The following is a 23733-nucleotide window of genomic DNA, read 5'->3' on the forward strand; positions in this document are numbered from 1 at the left end:
ATGAGGATAGAATGAGGAAGATGGAATCTTTCTTTTAAAATCTGGCCCTCCCAGGCCTAACCTCAGAGCAGGTGTCGTTCTTGAATGCCCCCCTGACAACCCAGGAAGTACAGGAAGCGATGAGGCAGCTTCAGAGTGGCAAAGTGCCTGGACCAGATGGATTCCAGGAGAACTGGCCGGGCCACTTATAAATATGTGTAACTATTCACATCGTCAGGGCTGCCACCCGCCTTCATTCAGAGAAGCAAATATTTCTCTCATTCTTAAGAAGGGAAAGGCCCCAGAAGACTGCTCTTCATATAGACCCATATCCTTGTTAAATGTGGATTTTAAAATTCTCTCAAAAATGTTAGCATTAAGACTGGAGAGGGTTTTACCATTCATTATAAAAGAGGACCAGAGGGGGTTTACAAAGGGTCACAGATCAACTAATAACATTGGAAGAGTCTTAAATATGGTATGAGCTTACCAGCAGGGAGCGATACCGGGTTTACTTGTCTCCCTAGATGCAGAGAAGGCATTTGATCGGGTAGAATGGCCATATCTTTTTTATACGCTGGAACGGTTCGGTGTTGGAGTGGTCTTTACTAAGTGGGTTTCAGTGTTATATAATAGTTCCAAAGCAACGGTGATCACTAACGGCTTTAGTTCGGATAGCTTTAGCGTCGGTAGAGGCTGTCATCAAGGATGTCCTCTCTCACCATTATTGTTTACGCTAGTGATTGAACCGCTGGCAGAAACGAATCGAACTGACTCTAACATAACTGCTCCAAAGGTTGGATCGGGCAAGCACAAAATTGCTATCTATGCAGATGATATTGTCCTTTTCTTAAGTGATCCTTTGACATCTATGCCCAGCTAAATTCATGTGGTCAATTTATTTGATATGTTCTCAGGTTACAAAATCAATTTTGTGAAATCGGAAGCCATGCCGTTGGCAGGCCTTGATAGTATATCCAATTTCCAAATGGATCCTGTTTTCCCTTTCGGTGGTCACTAGAAGGTTTTCTGTATTTCGGTATTTTCATTACTCCGGCATTTGGTCAGCTGTATAAAGCCAATTATACACACTTAGTAGAGAAAATAAGACAGGACCTTCAACGCTGAGAAGATCTCCTAATATCTTGGCTAGGTAGAGTAGCCTTAGTTAAGATGAATATTTTACCACGTCTTTTATACCCTATGACGATGCTGCCGAGACAGGCGCTGCGTAAGCTTTGGTTGGCTCAGCTCCTTTATTTGGAGTCATAAATGGCCCCTTATCAAATTAGAAAAGCTGCAGCTTCCACAAGTAAGGGGAGGGCTGGACTTTCTGGATTTCAGGAGGTACCAATTGAGGTCCCTACTATCTTATGTAGCTGATTGGGTCTCTTGTGACCCACAATTAATCTGGTTAGATATTGAGGCCTCCCAAGCAAATGTATCTCCTGTTTGGGAGATCTGTTCGATGGGGAGGTCATGATGTCTTTGAGCAGCTGCACCAGAAGTTTGAGCTGCCCGGCAAGGACCTCTTTCGGTATTTTCAAGTAAAAGGCTTTGTACAAAAGAAGACTACACTGATAATCAATCCTTACAACTCGGATAGGGAAAGGAGAGTGCTTCAACTAATGGGTCTGTCCTTGGTCAGTACTCTCTACCACTTACTATGCAGTAAGGTATCGAAGGACATGGAACGGAGATATAAAACCTGGAATCAAGAATTAGGGTTGGAAATCTCCTTAGAAATGTGGGAGGAAGTCTGGGAAAATGCCAGGAAGATCTCTATCTGTAACAGAACTCAGGCTACTCAATTGAAGATACTTCAATTGGCTCACATGGCACCAACGACTTGCAAAGTTCAAGGCGGGGGCATCTTGAATGTGTCCTAAATGCAAAATCAAAGTTGGTGTTCTCAAGTATTGTCCGTGGACATGCCATAAGATCCACAGGTATTTGGACAGAGTAGCGAATGCCTTGACAAAGCCTTGACAAAGATTTTGGGTACAGAAATTGGATTGGACCAAGTGTCCCTACTCTTGGGCTCCCCAAATTTCCCTTCTTTGGACCTATACAGGAGGAAATTATTTGCTATCCTTTCCTTTTGTGCAAGGAAAAATATTTTAGTAAATTGGGTGTCCGAAGGTCCCCCAGGACTTTCAAACTGGCACAGAATAGTCATGGAATATTTCCCCCTTGACTTCCTTACGAATATGGTGCACTAAAAAATGGAATTATTTCATAGAACATGGCAGCCCTTTTAGAACTATACTGACACAGATATTTCGGCCATATTGTCCAGGGCCTTTGCTTAGCTGTGGTAATGGTTCTGGCTGGTTTGGGGCCCCCAGGAGGAGGAATCCCGTATTAATATGGGTTTTGTTATGACTTGATATAAATCTATTTTGAGTATGTATTTAGTTATTTATTTACCTATTTGTTTATTGTTAGTAATGTATGATATCCTATTTTATGTTTTGGTTGTTTGTAGAATAGATTAGTAGTTAGTTTTTTAAAATCTTATATTGGTGTTGCTATTATATTGTAAAGTGGAATACACTAGTTTGTGTTATTTTTGTAATTTTGTAAAAAAAACTTTAAAATCTTCTTTTTCAATAAAAATGTCTTCGCCCATGTCTCCCGAGTATAAATTTGATTGGATGAGTACTTATATCTTGAAAAGTTGTTGCAGTCTCATCCACCCTAATATCGGATGCGATATCTGGAAAGAAGAAACCATTCATCAAGTTAAGGTGTATATTAGAGAATGCAAGAGGAATCAAGGATTCTTCAGTTCTTTTAATTGCCCTGTGCCAATCAGCATTTGATATATGAACTTCCTCAACTCCAAAAGAAAATTTATTTTCTTTTGAAGCTTGGATTTTCGTGGATTCTGGAACTGGGTGACTTAACCATTCAGGTTAAGTTTTGTTGCTGTTTCTCGAAGTTTCATAGTTTTTCATTCTTTCCACTAGAGGTATCACACCTGTACAAGGGAGATCCATCAGCTTTATCTGATGATCCACAGATGCAATAGCCGTATTTAACATGGCATTGTACACAGTAATATGTTATTTGCATGGGAATTGTTATCCGCCACAGCAGCTGCCACCCTCATTGAAACAAAATGACATTGAGTGTCCAGCCGCTGGGTCAGTTTGCTTTCTTGCCTCTCATGTACACACTATCTTGGAAGAATAATTGTCTTTTTTTTCACTCCTCTCATATCTTTCCTTTTCTGAAATTTTACAGATTTACTCTTTTCAGCAAACTTCCCTCAAAATTCTGCAGCTCCAAAAATGGCTGGCAAGTGTAATGCTCAACAGGCTAAAAATAGCTGCACTGGAAATGGAAAATGTCACATTGCTGTCTTAAATCAGAAACACATGGGCTGGCAAACTCGATTACAATAAACATCAGGCTGATAATAGTGGGTGGTGAAATATGATCTTGGAGATCTTTGCCTGGAATCATATTAATTTAAGCAACCCCTTGCCATGCAATGTCTGATTTAGATGCCAGCATCAGAATCATGGAATGAATTGGAGAAGATGGTGGAGAAAATTATTATGAGGACAGTTGGAGTTATCAGGCCCCTTTGTTTCACTCCATTAGTGACTGTAAGGGGTATGACGATGCTGTCCCTTTAACAAGGTTTTGTTGTTCTTGTTTTTTTTCAAGAGGGGTTGGAAAGTCAGTGGTGCCAAAATGGCTAACACGTGCTCAAGAACCAGAGGAGCCCTTTAGGGTTTTTAAAAACAGTTGTAACATGAAGGGGGAGTGGCCACTTCTCCCAGTTCAGGTTTTTTCTTGTTTGGTTTAGTTTTGACAGGCAGTCAGAGGCTCCTGGTAGCAGAGAAGCAACAATAGTGAAAAGAGGTGCCATGCTTCAACAGAGACCGTGCCTGTACTTTCTCTCTGAAATCTCTCCTGCCTGTAAGAACCCGTGTTTGAGTTTACCATTTGCCAATGCATATTGCGGGAATTGAAACAGCTTCATGAAGTTGTGATTTCGAGTTGGTTTTTGAATAGTGAAGTTATTCTAAATTCTGTTTTCTTTTGTTCATGTTTCAACCATAGTGTGTAAATAAATTCTATTTTGTTTGATGCCCAGTGGTTTGACCAGCTGCATCACTCCTGGAATATTCACTTTACATTGTCTTTTAAAAAATAAAAGTTATGGTTTGGGCTACATCCTTAAATTACTTTGAGGGAGTCTGGCCTGGTCTATAACAGGGGTCAAAAGCCATTGCCTAGGATATGTCTAACCATTCTGCCATGAAACTCTTGAACCAATGTGATGAATTTCTCAGGGTGCCTGAATTTCTCCATTCCCTTCCAAAGATTGTCATGAATGTCTATATCAAAGGTCTTGGTCACTTTAACAAATGTAGTCTGAAGGTAGAGGTTCTATTCTTGGCATTCTTCCAAGAGCTGCTGAACTATGAACACCATATTTGTGATTCTGTGACCTTTTTCAGAAATTGCATTGATTCTTGAATGGCACATTTTGGTCAAGATATTGCACAATCTCTTTCTGAGGGATTCTGGGAAATATTTTGCTGGCAACAGAGAGAAGTGAGATTTCTGTTTATTTTCACAAGATTGGTGAGTTCCTTTCTCCTTCTACAGTTGGACAACTCACCAATGCTTTGTCTGAGGTAGCCTGGACTGGGCATTAACTGCTGACATAGCCAACGATACCCATATTCTACAAATAAATAAAGGAGACGTGTTCTATGTTGCATCCAACAACTTTGGCCTTCTGATCAGTACAAAATAAAATGAAGTAACGTCTACAGCCTCCTTCAGGGATGGCTACCTTGAGCTCCAGGTTTCAATTAGTGACCAGAATGTCTTGGCAGTGGATATTCTCACGTTTGTCAATGGCACATTCTCTCAAACTGTCTGTGTTCATGATGAGACACATTTGTGAATTGCCCAGCAAGTATTACATTTGGCAGACTTTAAATGTCTTTTTGGGAATAAAGGGTATAAGTCCACTGACTAAATGAAAGTCTCGAGAGCAATTGTCCTCCACCCTCTGCTCTCCAGATCCAAGACTTGAACTGTGAACAAGGATCATGCCAAGAAATTCAACCAATTTCATTTCAGTGGATTTCAGGAGCTCCTGAAGATCAGGCAGCAGCAGAGCATATCAGATGTTGAGGGGCTCACCCTGCTGTCATGCTCGCATCCACACCATACTGAGACAGTCATAACTGAGTTGGAGTTGTCATGTAAGCAGAATGTTTGACCCTTGCTCACTAAAGTAAATGCTGTCTGGAGAGCTTGAGCCAGGCACACTCTCATGGCGGATGAAGGGATTGCTAGAAAGTTACTGATGTTGGATTTTGGAGTTGTGATGTTGACCTGACTACAGTGAAAAGGGTGCCTGGGATTGCTATTCCTGGCACAACCAAATCAAAAAGTGCAATTTCCTTCAGAAGGAAATGCAGATCTCCACATTGAATTTCGTCTGCACCTATCTGCCTATTTTACCAATTTCACCAACACATTCCACCCCGATTAAGTTCACCTGGACCATCTTGGACACCTCCCTCCTCTTACTGGATCTCTCCATCTCCATCAACGGTGACTGCCTCAACACGGACATCATTTACAAACCCACCGACTCTCATCGCTACCTGGACTACACTTTGTCTCCTGTAAAAATTCTATCCCTTAATCCCAATTCCTCCACCTCCACCACATCTGCTCCCAGGAAGACTAGTTCCATCATAAAACATACTAGATGGCCCCCTTCTTCAAATTCCACATTTTCCCCTCCCAGTGATGCCCTGCAGTGTATCTTATCTACTTCCAGCACTTCCGCCCCTTCAAACTCCACCCCTGCAACAAAGACAGAAGCCCGCTGGTCCTCACCTTCCACCCCACCAATCTCTGGATACATCGTATCATCCTCCGCCATTTCCGCTACCTACAAATGGACCCCACCACCAGGGATATGTTCCCTCCCCATCCCTATCTGCATTCCGTAGAGACCATTCCCTCTGCGACTCTCTTGTCAGGTCCATGCCCCCCACCAACTCACCGTCCCCTCCTGGTACCTTCCCCTGCCAGCGCAAGAATTGCAAACCCTATGCCCACACCTCCCCCTCACCTCTGTCCAAGGCCCCAAAGGAGCCTTCCACATCCATCATAGATTTACCTGTGCATCCACACGTCATTTACTTATCCGTTACTGTATCCAGTCTCCTCTACATTGGGGAGACAGGACGCCAACTTGCGGAACGTTTCAGAGAATATATCTGGGACACACGCACTAAACAAACCCACCACTCTGTGGCTGAACACTTTAATTCCCCTTCCAATCCACCAAGCCATGCCAGTTCTGGGCCTCCTCCATCGTCAAATCCTAACCACCCGATGACTGGAGGAAGAACACCTCATCTTCTGCCTTGGGACCCTCCAACCACACGGAATTAATGTGGATTTCACCAGTTTCCTCATTTTCCCTCCCCCCACCTTATCCCAGAACCAACCTTCTAACTCTGCACTGCCCTCATGACCTGTCCTACCTGTCCATCTTCCTTCCTACCTATCTGCTCCACCCTCCTCTCTGACCTATCACAATTACCCCCACCTTCATCCACCTATCGCACTCTCAGCTACCTTCCTCCCAGCTCCACCCCCTCGCATTTATCTCTGTATCCCCTTGGTTCACAAGTCTCATTCCTGATCAAGGGCTTAAGTTGATTTTCCTGCTCCTCGGATGCTGCCTGACCTGCTGTGCTTTTTCAGCACCACACTCTCGACTATTTTACCAATGTGTCCAGTCAATGTCTTTTGAAGTTCCATATGTTGTCCCAGAAGTTTACAATTCCGTAAAGTTTTGTATCGCCTTAAAGCTTTGAAATGGTCCCATTTAAGCCACAATCTAGTTCATGTATATATGTCTCAGGAAAAGCAAGGCTCTCAAGAAACTCCATTGCAGACCTTCATCCAGCCCAATAGGTATCCATTAATTATTCCTCTCAGTTTGCTACCTCTCAGCCAATTTTGTATTCACACAGCTACTATCCCTTTTGTTCTATGAGCTGCCACTTTCCTCACAAGGCTATTGTGTGGTATTGCATCTTATGCCTTTTGGAGTTCAGTGCAAACCACATCAACAGCATTTCTCTGCTGTTTTTTGTAAATATATTTATTAGCAAAGAAAAACCTTTTTTTGACTTTACAAAAATACAAAGTTATGGAAAATATAACAAATACCAGTATAATAAAAAACACAAATTACAATACAACTACTGTCTGCCAACTACTAACCTACCCTATAAAACAAAAGAAAACCAGACACTGTGCAAAACAACATCAATAAATAAGTAAGTGACCAAAAAAAAATCAAAAGAACACACAAAATAAACAAAATATTAATGCTCGGTGTAAAGTTCCCAAACAAAAAAGGGGAGTGTTGTATTTATACCCGTATTAACTCAGCATTCCTCTCTTAAGGGGAAATTGGGTACTGCAGATGCTGCAGAGCTTTTGCCCAAAACATAGATTTTCCTGCTCCTCAGATGCTGCCTGACCTGCTGTGCTTTTCCAGCATGATTCTAATCTTGATTCTTCTCTTAATCCTTTCTGTTACCTCTTTAAAAAGACAGGAAGTAAGTTCGTTTGTCACAACCTTTTCTTAACAACTCCACATTGACTCTTCTACATCAAATCCTACTTGTCCCCATGATGATATATTCTACCCTGAATTTTTGCATTTAGAAGTTTCCTCCATAACTAAGTTAAACTGACTGATCTGTCATTGCTGGCAGGATTTTAAAACCGTTTTTGAGCAAGGATGTAATGGTTTCAATTTTCCAATCCTTTGCTACTACATTGAATCCAGGAAAGAATAGTAAGTGAATAGAATACCCAACAGCCTGGACAGAGTGGATATTGGGAAGATGTTTCCATTGGCAGGAGAGATGAGGACCAGAGGGCACAGCCTAAGAGTAAAGGGAGGAGCCTTTAAAATGGAGACAAGGAGAAACCTCTTTCTCTCTTTCACAAGAGATTGGTGAATCTGTGGAATTCATTGCCACAGAAGGCTGTGGAGGCCAGGTCATTGAGTATAGTTAAAACAGAGATTATAAGTTCTTGATTGCCAAGTGGGTCAAAGGTTGCAGGGAGAAAATAGGAAAATGGGCTTGAAAAACCTATCAGCCATATTGAATGATGGAGCAGACTCAATGGGCCAAATGGCCTAATTCTTGTTTCTATGTCTTATGGTCTGAAGATTGAAAAATATTTGCCATCTTAGTTGCCAGTCTTTTTTTTTCAGAATCCCTCTTTGCTTCTAGTTTTTGCTTTCTCACTTCCCTACTGAATCTTCTGTATTTGGCTTTGTTCTCAGTTGTTTGTACAACCTGATACCTGTCATCAGCACATTCTTTTTCTTCCTTCATTTCTTTCCATTCTGATGTCCAAGGATTTGTTTGCCCTATCTTTCTCTTTGGGAGAATAGACATTGACTGTGCTGAAGCCATCTCCTCATTCTTGTGTGTCATCCTGATTTAGGCTTCATTGTTTTCTCCCTTATTCCAATTGCACCTATTCACTTAAAATTCTCCATTTTAGTGCTATTTGCCTCTCCAATCCCTGATATTACTTTCTAATATTCTGCACACCTGCACTGAGCTCACTTAAACCCTCCTCAACTGCACTAGTAAAAAGCATTCAATACTGAGTCTGTTCAAATACACACAGTTCAGCTTGCACAGGCACCATCTCCTCCAGAGCCAGTCTCAATATCTCAGAAATCCAGTGCACTCCCTCATCTGCCATCTTTCCAGTCACACATTCATCTGTCTTAGCTTCCTATTTCTGTATTCCCTTTTATGTGGCACTACTGATTACTACTTCAGAGCTCCTGCGTGTTTTACCACTGTAGTTTTACATCTGCAGTTTTTTTGTCTCTTAGTTTATACCACTGCAAAGTCTCTTCAAAAGGATGCCTACTTTGAAGAATTTCTCTGCCTCCCTCAGGCGTGAACGCAGTGAGTCCTTTCTCACTGTCACACTGCTGTGACCTCTTCAGCCCTTTGGCTCTTTGCTCCCCCTACCCCAATTCTAGTCTTGAAAAATGGTTAATACCCAAAATGTTGACTTTTCCACCTCCTGATGCTGCCTGGCTTGTTGTGTTCTTCCAGCCTCCTGTTTGTCTACTTTGGATTCCAGCATCTGCAGTTTTTTTATCTCTGCTAATTTTCTACAGAGATCCGAAGATTTGAATTGCAGGGCCACATGCCATCACCTCCCTACGTTGTTAGTGCCATTGTAAGTGTGACCACTGGCTCTTCTCCCCCAAAAGAATATTTTGCAGTTGTTCTGTAACATCTATCACCCTCGCACCAGGGAGGCAATATACTATCCTGGAGTCACGTTGATGGTCACAAGAGATATCTATCTGTTCTCCCAACTAATGAATCTGCTATCAATATTGCCCTTCCTCTCTTCTTTCCCTCTTCAGGTACAGTTGTGCCACCTGTGGTTCCTGCTGCACTCCTTGAACAATTCATCACCTTCAACTGTGATCCAACATGGAAAATTGGTTTGTGAACAGGACTATTTGGGTCTTCTGTTCTTTGTGCCTATTTCTGTTAGATTACCAGGTGTTACCCATTCCCCTTCAGCTTGCTTGTCCCTAACTTGCAGTAGGACCATCTCTCTGAACATGCTTTCCATATTGTTCTTTGCCTCATGGAGGCAACTCAGTGACTCTAAAGTCTGGAGCTCAAACTCGGACAGCCAGTGACATATCCTCCTCTTGGTCACCAAAATGTCTGCGTTTGTCCACATGCCACAGGATAGGCAATCTGTTTGGTCAAGCTGCCTTGCTAGACCTAAACTTATACTTTTCAAATACTTACTGTAACTTTGATTAACTTCACTCTTGGTTTCTTAAATAATACATGGAGATAAGGAGAAAGTGGAAATTCCTCACCCCTGCTCACAAATCAATTCCTTCTTCTGTGCCGAGAAATTCTTTCTTTCCCTGTGCTCATTCAGAAATTTATATTTAAGTTTGTGAAGTTCAAACACAGTCCCCTACAGTCGTTGCTCAACAACCAATCAACTAACTACTTTCCTGTGATGCCATCCTTAGACTTTGTTTTGTTTTCCTCACACTATTTTATTTGGTGCCCACACATCCCCTTTCCTCGCATTTTCGGGGCTGCTGACTTTCTCCACATCCTCCGCCATTCTGCTGCAACCTTATCTGGATTTTCTTTATGTAGTCAAGAGACTCTGGCATCAATTGAGACAGCACAAACCAGGAACTGAACCTCAACTCGAGATGACTCAACTGCAAAACGCCTTCATTCTCCAGTTTTCCAAAATCAACAGATAAATGGAAGGTTATGTAAGTCCCAATAAATAACAGTAAATCAGTTGTGTTTCTGTAACACACCCTTGACTAGTTTGGTCCAGAAACACTCTTGCGCAGTATGTGGCCAGTTAACAACTGGGAACCTTATTTGTCGGAATGCAGTTGTGAAGGTTTTCTTAATGGGGGAATATGTGCAAGTATTATTTCTTGTATGTGTCAGAAAACCATGAGAATGCTCATTCCCATATTCTCACCAGCTGATGTACTAACAATGGTAATTAAAGCAAATATTCTGAAGAAGGGTCACTGGACCCAAAACGTTAACTGTGATTTCTCTCAACGGATGCTTCCAGACCTGTTGAGATTTCCAGCAATTTCTGTTTTTGTTTCTGACTTCCAGAATCTGCAGTTCTTTTGTTCTTTTTTTGTTAAGCAAATGTCTTGTTTAAAATTGAAACATTTTCTGTTTTTAATTAACATAGTTCTGTACTTGAATGAAAACCACATGAGACTTTTTTTGTAATTGTTTTGCCTTCCTGTATATGAGCTCATGCCAGATCGAGAAACATATGTTGTTTGTAACTTTTGTACATTTTTCAAACAATTGGCTGAAGTGAACATCTAGCTCAAGCAAGGCTTTACATCAAAAGGTTTTAATTTGTAACTTATTTTCTTTAATAAAAAAAACTGGATTTGATTCCAGTTTAGAACAGAAATAGAATGATAGCAATATTGCAAATAAAATCACTTAACACTGTTCCACTTCTCCAATTTAAATGAAGACATATATATCAAACTTCAGGAGAAAATTATCTTTTTTATTCACAGTCATTAATTGGAAATATTAGGTTTGGAATCAAGTAGTACATTGATTCAAACAATGCCATTACTCCTCAAGAATCTTGCACTGGATTTAATGGCTAATACTCCATTATATCAACCCTTCACAACTGAAATCAGTGGCTCAAACTGACTATATTCTCTGCACATGTCTTTGGAGAAACCTATTTACAGGTACCTGAGCAAGTTCCCAGCTCATATATATATATATATATATATGAACGTATTAATTAGGAGCAGGAATAAGCCATTTGGCCCTTTGAGCCTGCTCCGCTATTTCATAACATCATGGCTGATCTGACTCTAACTTCACCTTCAGCCTACCTCCAATAACCTGTCATCCTGGATGTAAGTTTGCTTGCTGAGCTGAAAGGTTCATTTTCAGACCTTTCATCATCATACTAGGTAACATCATCAGTGAGCCTCTGGTGAAGCGCTAATGATGTCATTTTTAGCAACACATCACCACAGGGAATGACATCACCAACCCAAGGAACACATAAACACACAAATAGAAAGCGGGTCACTAAAACCAGCGCTTCACCGGAGCTCACTTATGATGTTAACTAGTGACAAAACGTCTGAAAAGGTTCCTTGCCATTCAGCGAGCAAACTTACATCCAGAACCTCAACCTGAGCTACAAATCTTCTCAAAACTCGCTAAGCTGTCTTCCTTTTGCTGACCAAAAGTTTATTCCCCTCTGTCTTAAGAATGCAGAGAAAATTCTTCAAGGGATTGAATAAAAAAAGTAATGAGAAAGATTTTACTTCCTTGGCATTCACAAGAGGTTCCACAGGATGAATTTAAGAATCTTTCCTAATTTGGAGGTGCCGGTTTTGGACTGGGGTGTACAAGGTTAAAAATCACACAACACCAGATTATAGTCCAACAGGTTTATATGGAAACACTAGCTTTTGGAACACTGCTCCTTTACCTGGTGAACGAGCAGCATTCCGAAAGCTCGTGCTTCCAAATAAATCTGTTGGACTTTAACCTGATGTTGTGTGATTTTTAACTTTCCTAATTTATTTTTTATGCATCAGTAAATTCCTGTTCTCTTAGTGAAACAGACCAAAGAACGGGCCAACAGACATCAAAATGGACATAACCAACAAAGACTATCTGGAAGACATTGGCAAAAAGTCTTAATAAAAAATATATTGGGATGTTTTCAGTGACTGTAAATCCCCTGTGCATAAAAACTCTTTCATTATAGAAATGATTACCTCTAACTTGCATGATTAATGCTGCTCAAGACCCACCAGTGAGAGGTTAAGAGAACAATTTTCCACATGGACAACACAGTAGAAGTAGAAGAATTTTAACAAATTCAGAATAACCAGAACATATTATAGGTCTGATAATATGAGACATTGGGGGCTGTTGTGGGCAAAGGTGAATGATTCATTGTATGAATCCCAAGGTGGGAATTTTGATTCTTTGTCCAGCTCACAGATTCCACATTCTGATTCACAGTTGTGACATCATTGGTTTGACCTTCCCCAATTTCTCCAGATGCTGGTGCCTTTCTCAACAGCACCACTCTGTTCCACGAATCTATCCTCATTGCTGCTGGGTCCGAGACCCCTGCATGATATTGTCACTTGTTACCAAACTGCCACAGTTCTTATGCAAGTTAGAACTATCCCAAATTCTGATTCAATTAAACCCCTATTCCTCTTTCCAACTGAACCTCCATTAATTCCTACCATCTTGTTATGACAGCCAAGAACCCGTGCTTCAACACTTATAAACCCTACACTGAGCTCTTACTGAACTTCTGTTGATGTTGCCACTTTTAGTATTATTTAACACAATAGTGCCTAATCTAAGGAATTTCTACCTCCTCTGCTTTTATCATTCTGCAGAAATATCCATCACTGTTATCACAGTCTAACATCTCTGTCATGGTGCCAGACCCAAGGAACTATGTGTGAAAATAGCTGGGGTACAAATGGGGGTTAAAATATTATGTATCAGTGTCTTTTGATTCACTGTTCACAGAAAAATGGCATAGAATTCCTAGAAAATCATGTGTTAAAATGAAAGTTATTGCAAATGAAGTGGTCTGATAACACATTTGTCCATTATGTAGAAATCATTCTTTCTTGGTACAAACAACATATTCTTTTTGAGCATTGCCAACGATATCCTGTAATTGTAATTTTAAAACAGTGGATCCAACACAAGTTATCTATCCCACTTCCTCTCCCTGTCTTACACTCTCTCACTGAGATAATGCAACATAGATATAATCAGATGTACACAGCGAATTGACTTATGGTAAAATTTGCATCAATTTAGATTTCCTCTAATTAGCTGTCTGGTGCGTAAAATTCTCAGTTGTAATTTGCCTGTTCGCAAATTTCTTCACAAGGAGGGGTGAAATAAATTATTTAAAATACTTTCTGAAAATGTTTAGATCCACTATTTTTCCACTCAGCTTCCTAACTACACATGGATTTAAACTCAATTCTAATTCAAGTATGGATAAAGTCAACCTGAGTATTGTAAGATTTCAATCTTTTGTTAGAAATGTAGCATGTAAATGTGAAATCTAAGATCTATAAGTTATCCTGAGGTATTGAATTTAGCACAACCCCGAATGGTGCAGACCAGTTTTTGCTCCCAGTGCTTTATTCTTGGCCCAAACTGACTTGCAACAACTTGCACAGATACAGCATATTCTATGTACTTTCGTCTTCATCATGTGCATAGTTCTTCTCTTCAACATGACTTTCCTTGGGCCATGTCTGTTTGTGTTCAGTTTTCAGCACCACACATTACACTTCACAGGTATCGTTTGGGTTCTGCAAACAGCTAATGTACTTCACCAAAAAAATGAAAGAACTGCAGATGCTGGGAATCTGAAACAAAAGCAGAAATTGCAATTCTGAAGAAGGGTCAGTGGCTCTGAAAGGTTAACTCTGATTTCTTTCCACAATGCTGCCAGACCTGCTAAGCTTTTCCAGCAATTTCTGTTTTTTGGTATGTTCTTGGCCTATTTTTTAAGATTAATGGTGAGATCCTGGAAAATGTGGATGGCATTTAATCTGTTGGGAGCTTCCTCCCCAGAAAGCCGGACATGGACAATGATACTCATCATTGTTTCCAATGTGCTACCTCAGCCTTTGGGTGTGTGAGGAAGAGTATTTTTGAATCAGGCTCTCAAACTTGACATGGAGGTCATGGTTTACAAGACAAACAGTGAACTCTGTACTTTTTTTAATATTGCAAACTCAGACAACAGCGAGCACTTTGACAAATATGTATTATCAAAGGTGCCTCAGCAAAATTCTCCAGGTCTGATAGTAAGAAAGCCAGTCTCTGAAGCCTGAATGCCTCGTCGCAAGTTGTGTTTCAGCAGTTCCACTTCACTTGGTGGTGGCAGGAGGCTCCCAGGAGGACAATGAAAGTGTTCTTGAAGCATCTTTCAAGAGATGGAACATTCATGCTATCTGTGATCTATCAACACAAAAGAAGTTGTTCAGGGAGGCACCAAAGAAAAGGAGCAACTATGGCGAAACATGCTGCTGTGAAGTAAGGATTGTGTAGAGGTAACAGACTTCCAAGTTCCTCATGAATCTGCTCCTTCAAGTGCTGTGTGTGTTTACATGTTACAGGATGCAGAACAATAATAGCCCTTTCAGAAACCATTGAACTTGTCCTTGATCCCAGGGAATGCTTCAAAATAAAAGTGATATCTATTCTTATATGTGCACCAAACATGTTAAATCCCACGTGTGGTGTTTTATTACAGATACAAAACAAATTAAAAATGATGAATGTTTCTGAATTGCAGTCTGACAAGCATAATTCAAGCCACAAAGTTAAATGTCATGTGTATGACTTTAGACTGTCATGATTTGGAGGTGCCAGTGTTGGACTTGGGTGTATAAAGTTAAAAATCACACACCAGGGTATAGTCCAACAGGTTTATTTGGAAGCACGAGCTTTCGGAGCGCTGCTCCTTCATCAATGGTTGTCCACTTGATGAAGGAGCAGCAATCTGAAAGCTAGTGTTTCCAAATAAACCTGTTGGACTAAAACCTGGTGTTGTGTGATTTTTAACTTAAGACTGTGTGCTCTTTACCATATTGCAGAATACAGGTAAACTTCATAAAGATCTCTTGGCACTCTTTCAAAGCAAAGGTGAGTTATTCCTGGTGGTCTCAATAAACATCACATAAAAACAGATTATCACATTGGTGTCCGTGGGAGCTTGTTAAGTGCAAATTAACTGCCGTGTTTCGTACATTTCAACAGTGACCACACTTTAAAAAACTACTTTATGTTTGTGAGAAACAATATGTAAATGCTTTTGTGTTTTAATGTAATAGGTTACACTGTTACTGTGTGCATTTAAATGGCTGCCAGAATTAATGAGTCCAAAGAAGGAATAAAGAGAATAGTTGTTGAATAAAACCGCATTTAAAAATGTTCTAGCAAAAACTCTCAAAAGTTTTCTCAATGAATTCATCATCAACGGTCGAAATGAAAAAAAACAGGAAATGCCGGAAATACTCAGCCGGTCAGACAGCATTTGTGGAAATTTAGATAAAAGTTAACGCTTCAGGCCAACTAGCTTTGCTCAGAAACTTGAGTATTGTTTGAGTTTGGGTGAGAAGATGGGATTAGAACAGGAAGAGTTAAAATGCAACCCACAGCCTCGAGTGACTATTTGAGATCGTTAAAATAACAAGTCTGCTTTTCATTTCATTGTACATGGGAATAATTCTAAATGACGGAAATATATACATGACTGTTTGCCAAACTCTGACGGGAAAATAATGAAATATGATTGTTTGCAGTCCTATCCCTGAGTCATAATTTATACATGGTGCGAGGTTCTGTTGAGTTTCGCGTTGTCGTACTTCCTGTCGCCTGTCCCTTCCTGTAGGACAATCTCTGCACGCCTTGTTGCGAGGCTGCATGCCCGGGGGAGGCGGCTGCCCTGTGCATGTTGGGAAATGTAGTTTTAATGTGACCGGATTCCCGCTGAAACGTCAACAAAAGACTACAATTTCCGGCCTGTCCCCGCGAGTCGAGTGCATGCGCAGATCGTGTGCGACTGTTAAATAGCGGCTGAGATTGAAGCGAGAGGTAAAGTGGAGATAAGGAAAACATTGTAAAAAAATCATTTGATAAAAAGTATTCAAAGCAGTATCCGATTCATAAGATGTGGAGACCATCATGGCCCCGAAAACAGTAGTTGGTCACAAGCGCTTTAATCGAGTTGTTGGGGTTAATCTCACGTTGTATTGAAATTATTTATAATGAAGTAAAAAATATTGTATAGTTGACCGAGGCCCCATGACAATGGCTTTAACCTGCCATTTCTTGCATTTTTATTTTGTACTGATGTCAATATCTTACGGCGCTACTGGCCTCTTTTTCAATGACAGTTCTTATCCAGGTTTACCATGGAGAGTAGTTGTCTGGGAAGGGTAATGGAAAGTGCCCATTGCTTGTGGCAACCATGCCTGAGGTAAGAGACAGGGCCACTCTGGAGGGGTTAGTGACAACAGCAGTGTTACTTCCATTGGAACCAATGGGACCAAATGGGTTGTAAAATGCTCAGATTGAGCATTATCATTCTGGCATGTTGGGTGACCGATAGGAATGGTATCAGGCTAATGAAAGACCATTGGCAAAGTAAGGAGCAATGAGATTTAATGTAAATGAGAAGGTGGGCTTACCTGTCACCATACAGTATTATCCTCTCAAAGATCTCGAGGTAAATATCTTGAATTTGATTTTTTTATTGGCAGTTCTCAATTCCTTTACTGTTCCTCAACACCACTGATGTATGTGAACAATTTCTGGCTTATGTTGGTTGAAAAGAGGAAATTGACCAAAATGAATTTTCTCAGAGCAGCTGTTGTCTATCTTATTTTGTTGCTGCTGTAATTTGCTGGACTTTTCCCATGAATTCCGTGCAGGATGTAAACAAGGCATTAGTCTTCATTGTCAGGAAGCTACTGGAATGTATTTGTTGGGCAGAAAGCACAAAGTTGTCACGCTGAAGTCTGCAAACTCACTCCTCCCTGCTTTTGCCTTGGGATTGGCTGATGATGATTTCCCATTTCTTTCAGTATGGATTTTCCTGTTGGAAGTGCACTGGAACAAGAGTGACAGTGTAATAGGAGCAATGACAGTGACTATTATTGTGACATTATTTTTTGACAGTGTAGTGGTGGTAGATATTTGTTAAACAACCTGTTCAGACATGATGTGACAAAATCCCCCATCCCCACCACAGCAGCTGGTCTTGGCCCACAGGTGGTGATGCTCTCACTGCATCGCGAAGTCCAGTCTCAGAACTCAGACATGGTGATCTTGGCATAATCACAGTGCTAACAGCTCCATTGAAGTCACAAAGATAAAAGTAGAAAAAGAACAGTGCAATAGAATTAGGGTAAAATTCAATGTCACAATAACATGGACTTGATTCATGAAATATTCAGCTGGGAAGGAATCTTGTTAGGAATGTGTCAAAATCCCAGAGCATTTGCTGCAGAAGAAGATTTGCATCAGATACCAAGTTTAGATACATGCCATAAAAATGTGTTGCTGGAAAAGCGCAGCAGATCAGACAGCGTCAAAGGAGCAGGAGAATCAACGTTTCGGGCATAAGCCCTTCTTCAGGAATGAGGAGGGTGTGCCAAGCTGGCTAAGATAAAAGATAGGGAGGAGGAACTCGGGGGAGGGGCATTGGGAATACGATAGGTGGAAGGAGGCTAAGGTGAGGCTTTTCTTAGTCCCAACCCTCAGACTCAGCACCGCCTTCTTGACCTGCAATCTTCTTCCCGACTTCTCCGCCCCCACCCCTCTCCGGCCTATCACCCTCACCTTAACCTCCTTCCACCTATCGTATTCCCAACGCCCCTCCCCCAAGTCCCTCCTCCCTACCTTTTATCTTAGCCTGCTTGGCACACCCTTCTCATTCCTGAAGAAGGGCTTATGCCCGAAACGTCGATTCTCTTGCTCCTTTGATGCTGCCTGACCTGCTGCGCTTTTCCAGCAACACATTTTTAAGCTCTGATCTCCAGCATCTGCAGTCCTCACTTTCTCCTAGATACATGCCATATCTGCCACACTTTGCAAAAAGGCCTCACCTTCGCCTCCTTCCACCTATCGTATTCCCAACGCCCCTCCCCCGAGTCCCTCCTCCCTATCTTTTATCTTAGCCAGCTTGGCACACCCTCCTCATTCCTGAAGAAGGGCTTATGCCCGAAACGTTGATTCTCCTGCTCCTTTGATGCTGTCTGATCTGCTGCGCTGTTCCAGCAACACACTTTTTTCCAGTACTCCATTTTCAGTTGTTTCAATTCCCAATGATGACTTGTTTCCCAAAACAGGAATTTGGTCCTCACTTACTCTTACTTACCCTCCTCTGAACTTGTAGCACTCTATTAGATCCAACTGTAACATTCTAAACCAATCTGTATCTTTCAGAGGCCATCTCTGTGACAGTTCCACCAATCTCTCATTGAACTATAGCTTCAACAAATCATAGCGCATTAATGTTGTTGAACATCCCAAGGCATTTCCGAGGGAGTTATAAAACAAAGAATGAAATTGAATTAAGCAGGGAGATATTTGGACAGATGACCAAAGATGCAAGTATTTGAGAATGGCATGAAGGAAGAATATGAGGTAGAAAGGCAATGTGGTATGTGGAGTGTATGCCAGAGCATTGGGCCGAGGCTATTGAAGTGGAATAAATACAATTGGAGATACACAAGGCCAGAATGAGAGGAGAACAGAGACCTCTTGACAACAGATCATGAACTCCTAGTTTCAAAGAGTGTCATTGATATTGTCTTTGTAAATGTTCTTTCTCTATCTTCCAAACTCAAATTCCCTCAAGTTGGAAAAGTCCACTTCTGCCTCAGCCCCAAAATATATTAAGAAGACTCCTGTTGTTGGACCGATCATTTAATCCTGTTCTTCACTACGACACTTATTTCTTCGTTTTCCCACCATTACACACAGCTCTGTTGACATTATTTGCCAGTTGGGTTGCATTGCCCTAATTGTCTCCTTTACACCAAGTTTATCCAAAATTTTTCCACCTTTATGTATCACAAGGGTGCTCTGAGGACTTTGTTGAAAGGAGACTCAACTTTTCCTGAGCCACCATCATTCTGTTTAACTTGATTGACCCTGGTTCTCACATAGAACCACATTCTCGTATAAATCCATTCATTTTGTCTCAAAAAAGCTGTTGCTTAAGAATCCAGATGCATCCTTGAAGCTCCTGCATTTTTCAGCACACATGGAACTTCATCTAGTTTTACTTGGGTCATCTTCCTTATCTGTTTTCCCATAAATTTCACTTCTGTATTGGTGCTGTTTCCTACTGTCTCCCCACACTGGAAAATTTCATCAACTTTGGTCCAAAATTCCATTGTTTCTTCAACTTCTTGTGACTATTACCTTCCCTCTTGAACTCCTTTACCTCCGATTCTGGGGATAGGGTGATCAAAATAGTCTAGGTTTTGTCAGTCTCTTGCTGTATATTGATGTATTCTGATGACTGCACATTGTAAACCAATGCTTTGCATATCTCTTTTGTTTGATGTCTTTGTGAATATATCTTCCTTTTCCTTTCAGCCTGTTTGACATGGTCCTTGACTGTGTCAATTCCATGTCCTAGAACTCTTCCCCACATCTTTGCTCTCTCCTCCCTGAGGCGGGAATTGAACCCGGGTCTCTGGTGCTGTGAGGAAGCAGTGCTAACCACTGTGCCACCGTGGACTTGAATGTGATGAGAGTGTTTCCGGAGGTGTCAGGCAGTGAATATAGAAGGTCTCTTAATTGCGTGCTGGACCCATTGACTATCTACAAATTGGCTTATGATTCCAGAATAAAGGACAAAAACATTTGGAAAGGACTATGTAATTGCAAATATCCAGTCTTTGAGAGTGTTCTGATGAATTCTTTACATTAACCATTCCCCTGTCTTTTTTCCTTCAAGATAATAATGGAAACACTAATGTATGCTTTGATTTTGGTTCACATTCCAGTTTTATTTGAGCAGCAAAGGAAAGATTCTGTAGAATTTATGAACTTAAGGAGTGATCCGATTGATGTCTTTCAGATATTAACAGGAAAAGCCAGGATAGATGAAGATAAACTATTTCCAATGTTTGGGTTTATAGAACAAGCAGGTATAGTTTGAGAAATAGGGCCATACTGTAAGGATACAACAGAAATGTAAGGATGCACTTAAGTATACAAAGGTTACAAAGGTGGGTAGAGGTTTGGAACTTTAGACCACAAATGGCAGTTGATGCCAGATAAGTTGTTAATTTTAAATCAGAGATAGATTTTTGTTGAGCAGAGTTAATGAGGGATATGGGCCAAAGGCAGGTAATATGGAGTTAGACCACATATCAGCTATGATTTGGCTGAGTGGTGAAATAGGCTCAAGAGACTAAGTGGTCTACTCCTGTTCTTGTGTCGACTCTGATGACTGTTGGAAAATTCAAACCTATCCTCAATGTTCAGAATGACAAAAATTCTGATTTCACTGTCCACGACCCCTCCCTCCCAACCTATGGAGAGTATGGAAGTCCTTGAGCAAAGCATTTGTTTGTCCAGAAAAGCATACTTGATATTTGTCCCATCATTGAGGTCTTTTACTCAAAAGCTACAGAATATCTATTTCCTGTTGAGCGATTACATGTCTGGCTGTTGTTGTAAATAAAGGGCCATTGTCAATGAAAAGGTGTTCAATAGACTTAAGCCATGTCTTCTGCTTCTGAGAGTACACTCACTCCTCGTTATTCACTGATTTGTTACCTGTGAATTTGCAAACTTCTGCGGTCTGCCCCACCCCAATTTTGTTACACATTGATTCTTCCAGTCTGATCACAAGGACCTTCATGGTACATCGAGGAGCTACATGGGTTCAGGATCCATGGTTTTTGCATTCTGTAGATAATCTGCGCCCCTATCCCCCACTGCTAATAAGGATTTAGTGTTATCACATTGGCTGACCCCTGCTGGGAGGTTTGCATGGATCTTCTGTAAGAGCAAGACCTATCTTTTCTGCATTATTTTCTGCTCACACTTTGTAGCTGTGCTCTCGTATTGAATACTGGATCAGTGGTGCTGGAAGAGCACAGCAATTCAGGCAGCATCTGAAAACCTTCGAAATCGACATTTCGGGCAAAAGCCCTTCATCAGGAATATGATGAAGGGCTTTTGCCCGAAACGTCGATTTCGAAGCTCCTCGGATGCTGCCTGAATTGCTGTGCTCTTCCAGCACCACTGATCCAGAATCTGGTTTCCAGCATCTGCAGTCATTGTTTTTACCTCGTTGTTTTTATCTCGTATTGAATAACCATTTGACTGAAATACCCACACTGAGAGTAGCACTCATGTCACTCTACCCCAAGAATGTATCTGAGTCCACTGGAACAAAAGACAGCAAATAGGTGAGGAACGGGAATAATTTTGTGAGTTCATCCTTTTTTGCTGAGGTACACTGAGCAGAGGAAGCAAGGGTGGGTTAAAAAGATTTGTTCTAGATCAGTGGTGCTGGAAGAGCACAGCAATTCAGGCAGCATCCGACGAGCAGCAAAATCGATGTTTCGGGCAAAAGCCCTTCATCATTTATTCCTGATGAAGGGCTTTTGCCCGAAACGTCGATTTTGCTGCTCGTCGGATGCTGCCTGAATTGCTGTGCTCTTCCAGCACCACTGATCCAGAATCTGGTTTCCAGCATCTGCAGTCATTGTTTTTACCTCTAAAAAGATTTGTTGTTCATTTCCAATTTAGATTTTTTTTCTGCTTTTGTATTCCTCAGAAAGTTGTTCTCCAACTGCATCTCATTTGGATCTTTGAAAGTATGAGCAATTTCTTGAAAATCTTTGCATACGAAGGAATCCTTCATTATTTTGGCACAGAATAACAAGTGCAAGAACCCAGCCTGTGAAGCTTCGAACATCGACACACAAGTCTTTGGACGAGACTTTGTGGATTGAGGGCTGGCATACAAAGGGTAGAGTTTCTCACACATCAGCATAGAGGGTTCCCTTTGTGCAGCACACATCGAATTAAATGACTGCATTTTGTAATAAATTCATTGTCAGCTTCCTGTGCTGTACATGAGCTGGCCAGTGCTTATCGTCACTACACATGCAACAGGAACTCCTGCACCTTCCTTAACGATACAACTGCTGAACAGGACAACGTCACTTTACACAGTCGACCACACTATATATAAGGATAAGTCTGCTTTCTCGTATGAGATTCAGGACTATTTGCCTGTGATGATGTTGTGCAAATTAGGCTGGGCACCATTCCAGATGTTGGTTATTATGTGGTTTTGGTTCTGCACAGCACTGTTCAACTACCACCCTGAACCCATAGCCAACTGTTGACTTTAGAAATTTAAAGGCTGAAGAGATTCCTTTTTCCGGCCATTTCAAAAGCACATGGTTTTAAAACTACCCAGAATCCTGAGAAGAAGTGATAGCTATTGCCATAGGAACCTGTGAAAAACAATGGATGGGGACCAGCAATGTCGAACTGAGGCGAAGCAAAAGGTATGTGAAACAAGTGGGTGAGTTGGACTGAGACAGTACCTAGCTTGAGTTCACCTTTGTGTACAAGTATAGATTATATTTCATTGTAAAATTTTCTATTACTGTTTTATTACTGGTTTTGGCACAAAACTTGAACTTAACAAGATTACACCAACCGACACTGAGACTGTTGTGTGAACTACTGCTGTCACAGTGCAGCCTATAGTTTGTTCATCTTATGCTGTGAGCATGTCCCACCCGGCCCATATCCCTCCAAACCCTCCCTATACATATGCCCATCCAGGTGCCTTTTAAATGGTGCAATTGTCCTCGCCTCCACCACTTCCTCTGGCAGCTCATTCCATGCACATGAAAATTCCATTCCTCTGCATGAAAAAATTGCCCCTTAAGTCTCTTTTATATCTCTCCCCTCTTACCCTAAACTATGCCCTCTAGCTCTGGATCCCCCACCCCAGGGAAAAGACTTTGTCTATTTATCCTATCCATGCCCCTCATAATTTTGTAAACCTCTATAAGGTCTCCCCTCAGCCTTCAACGTTCCAGGGAAAAAAGCCCCAGCCCGTTCAGCGTCTCCCTATAGCTCAAGTCCTCCAATCCTGGCAATGCCCTTGGAAATCTTTTCTGAATCCTTTCAAGTTTCACAGTTGCATGCAATCTTCCAACAGGGCCGAACCAATGTCCTGTACAGTCGCAACATGACCTCCCAGTTCCCATACTCAACACTCTGACCAATAAATGAAAGCATACCAAACGCTGTCTTCACTGCGACTCCATTTCATGGAGCTATTAACCTGTACTCCAAGAATTCTTTGTTCATCAACTCTCCCGAGGACCTTACGATTAAGTATATAAGTTCTGATAAGATTTGCTTTCCCAAAATGTAGCACCTTGCACTGATCTAAATTAAACTCCACCTGCCACTCATCAGCCCATTGGCCCATTGTAATCTGAGGTAACCTTGTTAGCAGTCCACTACACCTCTAATTTTGGTGTCATCTGCAAACTTA

At 41.2% G+C, this 23733-nt stretch overlaps 1 protein-coding gene across 9 annotated transcripts in view; it reads left to right on the forward strand.

The window, feature by feature from the left end:
* The first annotated feature begins 14705 nt into the window (after positions 1-14705).
* Positions 14706-23733, forward strand: part of elmod3 (ELMO/CED-12 domain containing 3) — a 42893-nt gene continuing 33865 nt past the window's right edge. For 3 of the 9 annotated variants that reach the window (XM_043681358.2, XM_043681361.2, XM_043681360.2), the window contains exons 1-2: positions 16321-16902; positions 21985-22726. In XM_043681358.2, coding sequence (XP_043537293.1) covers positions 22685-22726 — 42 coding nt within the window. In that variant the 5' untranslated portion in view covers positions 16321-16902; positions 21985-22684. Of the gene's footprint in view, positions 14723-16198; positions 16269-16318; positions 16903-19792; positions 20069-20151; positions 20169-21984; positions 22727-23733 lie in introns of those variants that run through there. The other 6 variants (XM_087984189.1, XM_043681359.2, XM_087984190.1 and 3 more) reach the window with 6 other exon arrangements.

The sequence above is a fragment of the Chiloscyllium plagiosum genome, unplaced genomic scaffold, assembly GCF_037043375.1.
Source record: "Chiloscyllium plagiosum isolate Xiang-an unplaced genomic scaffold, Cpla_swu_hap1 HiC_scaffold_48, whole genome shotgun sequence".
NCBI lineage: Eukaryota > Metazoa > Chordata > Chondrichthyes > Orectolobiformes > Hemiscylliidae > Chiloscyllium > Chiloscyllium plagiosum.